At 43.7% G+C, this 9,901-nt stretch overlaps 1 protein-coding gene across 1 annotated transcript; it reads left to right on the top strand.

Moving 5' to 3' along the window:
- The first annotated feature begins 2,070 nt into the window (after window positions 1-2,070).
- On the top strand, window positions 2,071-4,662 carry LOC103993029 (monoterpene synthase 8, chloroplastic-like). The gene is made up of 7 exons (XM_065159451.1): window positions 2,071-2,187; window positions 2,290-2,560; window positions 2,978-3,356; window positions 3,425-3,643; window positions 3,733-3,871; window positions 3,963-4,208; window positions 4,283-4,662. The coding sequence occupies exons 1-7, from the start codon at window positions 2,071-2,073 to the stop codon at window positions 4,574-4,576; spliced, it is 1,665 nt and encodes a 554-aa protein (XP_065015523.1). The 3' UTR covers window positions 4,577-4,662.
- The last annotated feature ends 5,239 nt before the right edge of the window (window positions 4,663-9,901 follow it).

Below are 9,901 nucleotides of genomic sequence, written 5' to 3'. Positions count from 1 at the left end.
AAATCATCTTTGTAAGTCTCCAATATCATCTTTGAAGTGATATGCCGCTATCGTTGCCTCTCTCTTTTCAAATCATTTTTTATGTAGTCTTAATAAAATCCTTTTATCAAATATGGTCCAAATTTACTACAATATATATCAAAACATCCAGAAATTCAAACTTTCTAAGGATACAAAATCTATTTTGAACTATATGTAAGTTATCAAAACTCAAGTTGATACACTTGCAATAACTGATGCATCTCTTCTTGATGATGAAGAGATCATTTTTTATATATTAAATAATCTTAATTTAGATTACAAGGAGATCTTATTTGGGATTCACGTTTATAATAGTCCTATATCATTTGAAGAACTTTAGGATAAGCTTTCTGACTAGGAAGCTTATCATAAGCAAGAGTTACAATAGTCCTATATCATTTGAAGAACTTATGATAAGTTTTTTGGCTAGGAAGCTTATCATAAGCAACAGTTACCATCTTCTTATGCTATTTTTATTACTATCAATTTTGCCGACAAAACCAATCTTAGCAACAAAAGCAAGATCTAAGATAACCATCCAAGCAATTATTCTAGAGGCAATATGTGGTATCATTTTAGAGGCAACATGCAACAACATCACAACAAAAATATCAAAAAATCTGATTGACAATTTAACAAAGTCACCTATCAAATATGTGACTTATAAGATCATGTTGCTAAGAAATATCATCGCTTGTAAGCTACTATTGTATGAATGTTTCAGCCTTCATACATATCTTATTCTACATATCTTGCTACACCACCTACCTGATTTTTATTACTACCTTTGTTTGCTCAATTTGTTTCTTAATTTTTTTAATTTTCATCAAAATGATTTATTGATTTTAGGGCTTCTCATCATATTACGTTTGACTTGAATAATTTATCTCTTACTTTAGGTTATGATGGTTCAAATAATATCATGATAGATGATGGCAAAGGTATTAAAATAATTTATATTGGTTCTACAAATCTTTATTTTTCCTTAAAATCTTTTTTACTTTTTGATGTTGTTTGTGTTCCTAATATGAAAAGGAACCTAACATATCTACAAACCTTTCCTCTTCCTCAAAATCCTTTTTACATACTAGAAAGGGATTTCATCAACATTCTGGAGTACTATAACCCATTTAACCCAGTTGTTGCGAATTCAATAATAATTTGTATTACTTTATGTCTTACTTTGTTTAACAATTGAGGATTTTGATAATTAAATATGAATAATATATTTATAAGGATAAGAAATTTTCCTACTGTTCAATGATGCTATTTCGCCTCTACAATGATTTCGCTAATTCGAAGGTACACAAAGTTAAACCTCATTTGTGTGCTTCTTCTTATCATGACAAACAAGTCTAGAACATGTGCATTATTGATATAGTGCCAAGAACGAGAGATCTTCATGATCATATTTTTAAAGATATATTTATAAGGTAAGCTTCAAACTTTATTTATCATAATCTTCCTCAATATATCTTAAGTTATGCTAGGTTCTTTATGGTCTCAAACAAATAGGTGGTAATGGAATTGACACCATCCCTTGAAGCAACTATGTTTCTCGTATAGAAATGACTAGGTTAATTTTATTAATACTGGTATGAATTTATATACACAAAAAGATATTATAAAATATGATAATTAAATAATTTTTTCAATCAATAATAAATATAAAATATTTATTAAATCCTTTCGGAGATCAACGTTGAGATCATGATCTTTACTATTCATAGAATCATAATAATATATTATCATAATTTTTATGATTTAAAATTTTGATAAAATAATATTTAAATATTAAAAATATCATGATAATTTTATCATAATTTATTTTTCTCAATAATTTATTTTCTTATAATCACGCGAGAATGTCTCATTCCATGATATATATGAAGGAGAAGTTCTCCGGCTTATACAAACACATTCTGGGTTTGCCAGCTACCAAGTAATCAGACCAAATAATGTCTCTCCGCCTTCTCCCTATCGTTTGTGCCACATCCTTCCCTTGCAGCAGCCACAGTACGTTCCGGCGGATCGCCTCCTTCGAACACCATGGCCGTCAACCATGCCTCCCTCCACGCATCAGATGCAGCGGGCAACCTCTTTTACGGAGATCAGCCAATTACCAACCAACCTTATGGACTGATGACTACATACAGTCACTCACAAGTGACCACTCGGTTGGCACCATAACCTCTTTGTATTCTAAGCTTGCTTTCTTCTCTCAGATGTGCTATTGTGTATATTGATTACTGCTACTTGTAAATCTAGATGGAGGAGCAGAATGCTACAAGGATAAGTAACTTGGAGAAGGAAGTTGTGAAACTGATACAGGAGGAGAAGAAACTTGAGGACCAGCTTCACCTAATCGATCACCTACAGCAGCTTGGTGTGGCATATCACTTTAAAGATGATATTAAGGATGTTTTAGGGAGCATTCATGGATCCCTGGAAGACACAAGCATGCTGCTGAAGGACAATCTCCATGCAACAGCACTTCTCTTCAGGCTTCTCAGAGAAAATGGTTTCGATGTTTATGAAGGTAGTTCACCCCACTTACACTACGCCTGTCTGATAAAATCGAGTAGAGTTCTAATTATGACACGTAAAGGTCTACTTCAACTAATATTTCTCCTGAAATGTTCTAGACTGATGGTTACAAGGTGTATAAAATATATACACAATCTATTCATCTCGACTAGAAGCTACATATATATATATGTACATACATATATATATATATATATATATATATATATATATAGCCGAGTGATGCAACCTAATCAAGACGAAATGGGAATATTCTTCAGTCTCTCTAATACATCCATCCTAACCAACATGTTATTATTGTATGTGCTTAGTGTATAAGAAAATGGTTGATATGCTCATGAAGCCTTAACTTGGGTTTGTTCGTTCATGGTGCCGCAATCTAACGTCTCGATGAACTTTGTGACTAAAGATATGTTCAGCAGATTCAAAGATGAGAAGGGCCACCTCAAAACTTGCCTCCAGCTTCAGACTAAAGGAATGCTGAGCTTATATGAAGCTTCCTACCTTGGAATGGAAGGGGAGTTTGTACTGATCGAAGCCATGGACTTCACGACAAAGCACCTCAAGAAGCTCATGGAAGAGGGATCACTTGAGCCTCGTTTCAGGGAACATGTGGCCCACGCGTTGGAGCTTCCACTGAATTGGAGGATGGAAAGGATACACACCAGGTGGTTCATAGAAACATACCAAAGTGAAGCCACCATGAACCCTCTTCTACTTGAATTGGCTAAGCTGGACTTCAATCTGATCCAGAGCATGCATAAGAGAGAACTCAAAGAAGTGTCGAGGTAAACTAAGCTAGTCATGAATAGTATGTACTTCTCTCGTCTATTAAACAGTGAACTTGGATCGCCAGATGGTGGACCGATCTCGGTCTTGCACAGAGGTTGCCATTCTCCAGAGACAGGTTGATGGAGAACTACTTGTGGACAGTTGGTTGGGCCTTTGAACCACAATTTTGGAGCTTTAGGGAGATGCAAACGAAGCTAGTTAGCTTAATATCTGTTATCGACGATGTTTACGATGTCTATGGTACCTTGGACGAACTCGAGCTTTTCACTAATGTTGTTGATAGGTGATGAGAAACTCCTGCCTTTCTTTATCAACACATGAACATTATATTATCCATGATCATCACAACATATGTTCTTCTGGACATTTCAGATGGGACGTAAATGCAATCGACAAGCTTCCAGGGTACATGAAGTTGTGTTTTCTTGTAGTCTTCAACATGGCAAGCGATGCAGGATATAGAGTCATGAAGGAGAAAGGCTTGGACATAATACCCTACCTTAAGAGAGCCGTAATATATACAGCATTAATTTGTTTTCTTTCTTCTCTTAAACATCAACCACCTGATACCTTTCTTCTAAGGACTATTCCTCTTGGTTCAGTGGGCAGATGTTTGCAAATCATACTTGGTGGAAGCGAGGTGGTACCACCATGGAAGTACACCCAAGCTTGGTGAGTATCTGGACAACGCATGGACATCGGTATCAAGCCCTTTGCTTCTGACTCATGCTTATTGCATGAGCGAAGATTTAACTGCAGAGGCATTACCAAACATCTGCAAATACCAAGATTTTGTGCGACGATCGTCCATGCTTTATAGGCTTTACAATGATTTGGCCACCTCGAAGGTATGCAAGACGTCAACTCAACACATACGGAATGTGATATCTCCTCTGTGTCGTTGTTGTCTTTTGTTCTTCAGGCTGAGGTCTCGAGAGGCGATGCGCCGAAATCTATCCAGTGCTACAAGCATGAGAAAAGCGTGTCAGAGGATGTAGCACGTGAGAAGTTGAGAGAATTGATCAGGGTCAATTGGAGAGCACTAAATGGAGATCGTACTTCGTCTTCTCCACTGGAAGAATACTTGAAGAGGGTGGCAATTAACATCCCTCGTATGGCCCAATTCCTGTACGAACATGGAGATGGATACGGCACTCCGGATGGAGAAACCAAGAATCAAATCGTGTTATTGTTCATCCAACCTATCGAGCTCTAGATATATACCAAAAATAAAGTGGTCGGCATGGATCTGATGTCTCTTTGCATATGGATCTCATGTTGATCTAATATTTCCTGAGGTCTTCGTGAAGTATATGTTGTTGTATCCGTCCATTCTAAGGTTGTCTATTGTAAAATTGTCTGTTCACTGGTTAGCCCCTTATAAACTTCGTTGTCGCCGACCACCGGCAAGTCTACCGAACAAATGCACTGCTCGTCCGGTAAAATTCCAAAGACTGTTCATCTATATTGAGTGGCCATAGATTTAGTACATGGAATGAACTGAAATCGTCCCCGATCGTCGTGAATGGTATTGATAAGGTATATTTTGGGTTCAAGACACGTCACAGCCGATGTCACACCGCGCTATAGTCGAATCAGCAATGAGAGCACCTCCACGCTGACACGGACTTAGCTGGATTTGCCTAAGTCGTGCGGCACCCTTGCGTGTTCGTCCGCAAATGTCAGCCTCCCCGAAGCCTCCCATTGTCCCTTAGGACCAACAAAAGAGAGAACGGGTTAGAGAGAACGCCTCAATCGGGATCCACAAGCAAACATCTCCGAAAAACACTTCATAGACAATGCAAATTACAAACAGACTTTACAAGCTCTGAACAGTGGCACAACAAAGGGTAAAATGGTCCATTACAGACCGAAAAGCTCTCGCACGTGTCCACATGACACAACCTTTATTTACAAGCCTAAAGAGGCCACCAACCCAACTAAAGTGGGACTATTAAGCCTTCGGTCGCCCCTCTACATTCTGTACAAGGCATGAACATGCCAAAAGACACGGACATACATAATCATTACATCAAACATCTTGTTTAGAAGTTTGTCCGTGACATTCTCCCCCACTTATTCCTTCGACGTCCTCGTAGAAGCCTTTGTGAACACTGCAACTCTTCGCCTTTGCTAAGTCTTCAATCTTCTGCTCCAGCTGCAATGCGCCTCCTGGCTCCCAGCTGCTCTCCGCTGCTGTTTTTTAGTCATCGAACCCTTGATCCGCCATGCTGCTTCAACTCGCCAATGACTCTGACTCTGGTGTGGGGTTGGCTGAGTTGTGTTGATCCTTGTTGATTCCTGCGGATCTCCCCGATGAAGGAAAAGACCATCCTTACTGTGCCAGTCTCTCAAAATTCCACATGCTGCTTGAACTGGGTGGATGCTTGTTGGAGCTTTAACGAGCATCATCTCGCAAACTTCTGAAGTTTTGGGTCCTTCCTCCACAAAATCTGCTCATTGACTCTCCTTTCAGTTAGTTGTCACCTCCAAGTAGGTTTGCATCACTTCCACTTTCGATTGGCATTTCGTTGGGAAATGAAGCGGACAACCTACTCTCAGAAGCACTGATCACCGTTGGTGAGGATTTGACAACTATTGTCTTTCATTATCTTCGAAGGGTCTTTGAACTCGTGCAGAGCTCCTCTGCTGGATAGATAAGAGAATTGGGGTACTCGGTTTCGCCCATTCTCTTAAGGATTGAGAAGGCAAAGGTTACTTGACTTCGCCCGCCTCCTCGAGGTTGTACTTCATGCATCGAGCTGGTTACTGGTCTTCGCCTGCTCTTTGCTCACACTTCTAAAGCACTTGAAGTGTTTGCACTCCTTGCGTTGAGTTAGCTACTGTAATTCACCTTCTCAATGCCATTGAACTTCTGGAATGCAGGAAGTTTTCACCCCAACTTGGAGTAATTCTCTGATAGATGAGGTCGCCTCTGGGATTGTACCGTCTTCTCCATCAACCCTGCCGCCTACTCCACTGAGTAGCAAAGGTACAGCACAGCGTACTGCCTGCTTCGTTCCTTGGTCGTGCACTCTTGCATGACCCGAAGTCCTTCACTTACGGCTATCTTGATGAGAAACTTGTTGACACCGGTCTTGCGAAGTTTCTTGGCCTCTGCCCTTCAGCCTTGTCTCGGTACTTGGAGATTGCCTCTGCATGCTCCACCTCCTCGGCCCCTTTCACGACCAAGCGCTCTCCCTCCATGAGAGCAAGGGATCAATGACTTTGACGGAAGTCCCGCCTCTGCGGTACCATGGCGCTGCCATGCCCATGGCCCTACTATCCGTCGCCTCGCATCTGCATCCCTTTTCTTCACGATCAGTAGATATGTCTCCATGGCACTCCTCTGAGTCCACATCCATTCTAACTGATGCTTGATTTTGGGTAGCTAAGTCCCTCTGGACTCGTCGTCGCTTCCTCGCCCCTTTCGACCCCCTGCTTCAACACCTCTGTGTTCTCCAAGCAGTCCGTTTGGTCGATGGAAAGACAAACTGCAACTCCCATACATGGCCTCTGCCATCACGTTATAGGGTTTGCACCGATTCTGTTCTCCTTAGCTTCCTTGGTAGCAACGTTCGCTCACTCGACCTTGTCCTCTGACTTGCCGGGCTCCCTTAAGCGAATATGAGCTCTAGAGCAGTCCAACTCTCCAGTTGTTTCGATCATACCTCTGCATGATCAAGTTCCTCCCATGGAACTCACTGGTACTTGCATTCGAACTTTTCTCTTGGTGGAACCCAGCCCCCATATGCTGATGACCAAGGTTTTCATCCGATGCAAAATTCGATGCACGCACGGAAGACCCGCCTCTGCGGTACCATGGCCTTCACTCCTTGAATCCATAGCCCTTCTTGCCGTCATGTTGTTCACCGAAGTGGAGCTCCCAGTAGCTCCCGATCATACCTCCATATGATCCAGTCCCTTCTGGGACTAAGTTGTGTGTATCGCATTGCCACGAACTGTTCCACCACGATCCGCTGCACCATGTCGCCTCCTAGTGACATCTCCATTGCATTCTGATCCTTGTGGAATAAACTCGAATTGTGAACCCTCCATGTGTGGCCTCTGCCAATACATCGCAGGGTCTCCTCCACCTTCGATTTGTTCGCTCCTTTGGCAATCGACCTTCATCCACCCACTCTTAGGTCACACCCAGATGAAGCACCGCTCTAGGACAGTCCGTCGCCTAGTAGCTCCCGAAGTCCACCGACTTCACTGTAATTTGTGCACCATTGTCTGGATCCTGGGCCTCTGCCCCTACCAGCACAATCTCCGCTGCGCACCGCTTCCTTCATAGCAACTCGAATGGCAACACTGTGGCATATTCTTCAAGAGTACCCGCCTCTGCGTCCTCTTGCCCTGTGCTAAGGCCTTCTGAACCCAACTTCGCCTCCGCAAATTGAGTCGCCTTAGTTCCTCCATCAAATGCTTCTCCGAGATAAGGTGCATGTGCCCCGAAGCTCCCTTCGTCTTTGGCACCATGCAAGATGAGTCCGCTCCGTCAGAATGAAGGACCCATGGAACAACATGATCCTACTATTGCCTCTGTAAGAGTTCATGTCCTTGACCTCTGTCTAAGGAAAGCACTGTGCCTCTGCTCCACGTTCCAACTTCTATGCTGGCTCCCTTAATGCGGCTTGGATACTTCGCCAAGTTACACCCAAGTTGCTCCGCTCCTCGTTTTTGCATTGAGTCGATGGTGGCCCTCGTGCCCACCATTCCACGGGTCATCCCTCCCTTGAGTCCAATCTCCACATCGACTCCAAGTGTGCCTTCATTTAAGTTGCTTTAGGTCGCTCCCCCACTTGATCTCGCAATGCATCGACCAATGCATTTCCTCGAGCGAGATCATGCGACAACTCCTCGTCGCTTGCTCAGTCCATCGAGCTTCGTGGAGTTGTTGTTTGTTGAGGTACTCCTCCTCAACATGTAAGGTCCATCTCACATGATTCTCCCTCTGGAGAGCCGGGACTTATCCCTCCTGGATAACTATCCCGTTGGAGCAACATCTCTCTTCGTTTCGGAGACCACCATCCCCTTGGACTACTCTGATCTGCTGAACAAACTGTGCACTGTTCTGCCTCCTGCAAACGCACTTGCTAGATTGCGACTCCATGTCAATACAGCCCCCGCTGCACCCCTCAAGGCCTAGCAACATACTGAACTCGTTGCACACTTTAGCCTCCGACGGACGTATCCTTCACATGCCGAAGAGAAAGTTTCAATGCTCCATGGCGCCGAGTTTCAGTCGCTTTGGGATGGCCACGAACATTCCATCGTCCGCATACAAGCCCATGCATGAGTACCAAATTCTTCGAGTTAGCAATTCCCCTCACCTCTGTGAGCTTTGCATAACTCTTTTGGTCGTTGAGCAACTCATCCCACCTTGGATGGTCTCATTCTTGCCAAGCGCCTCGCTTGCCTAGAGCACCATCAAGTATAGTTGTAAACGTTGAGCCGTAGCTCAAACTCAGCCATCCCAACCTTTGTGCGCTCCACATTCTTCCAAGCTTGCCTGTTCTCGTGGTGCCTCTTGCGCGAAGGGTTGGCCATTCCTCTGAATGCCAATCTCAAATGCCCGCTCCTCTGAGCGACTCCTTTTCCCTATATCTCCATGCCCGTTTTCCCCCAAACGGTCGCGCGTGTGCTGACTGCCCTCAACGCAGTCCCGCTAGGTCCCCCACGTTTGCATGCTAAGTGTTTCTATGAGTGCTTGTCCCGCTCTGATACCATATGACACGGACTTAGCTGGATTTGCCTAAGTCGTGCGGCACCCTTGCATGTCCGTCCGCAAAGGTCAGCCTCCCCGAAGCCTCCCATTGTCCCTTAGGACCAACAAAAGAGAGAACGGGTTAGAGAGAACGCCTCAATCGGGATCCACAAGCAAACATCTCCGAAAAATACTTCATAGACAATGCAAATTACAAACAGACTTTACAAGCTCTGAACAGTGGCACAACAAAGGGTAAAATGGTCCATTACAAACCGAAAAGCTCTCGCACGTGTCCACATGACACAACCTTTATTTACAAGCCTAAAGAGGCCACCAACCCAACTAAAGTGGGACTATTAAGCCTTCGGTCGCCCCTCTACATTCTGTACAAGGCATGAACATGCCAAAAGACACGGACATACATAAGCATTACATCAAACATCTTATTTAGAAGTTTGTCCGTGACAACGCGCTAAGTTATAATCCGTACCGAGACGCTATTTGGTATGTCCCGTCTTAGAAGCTCGGGACAGCGTCGTCTGGCGTCGTTCCGCGCGTCCCGGGACGACGGCCGCACAGTATCGTCTCATCCCTTGAGGATCAGCTGCCATGTCGAGCCCGCGTGCGACCAACTCTCGTACAATAGTATAAAGCCCATGGCCAGTATCCGGCCAAAGAAAAGAAGGGGATAAAAAAAGAAGAGAACCAATTACTGATGAAGGCCATTTTTGCAGGCAAGCGGCCACCCTCGAGCCGCGAGCATCTCAACCCGAGAATCGTCATCCAGTATACGAAGACGAGCTGCAACCAACCTGGAGACGGAGA

The sequence above is a fragment of the Musa acuminata genome, chromosome BXJ3-7 (genome assembly GCF_036884655.1).
Source record: "Musa acuminata AAA Group cultivar baxijiao chromosome BXJ3-7, Cavendish_Baxijiao_AAA, whole genome shotgun sequence".
NCBI classification, from domain to species: Eukaryota; Viridiplantae; Streptophyta; class Magnoliopsida; order Zingiberales; family Musaceae; genus Musa; species Musa acuminata.
Note: the sequence above shows the minus strand (reverse complement) of the source record. Positions and strands in the feature narration are given on the sequence as shown.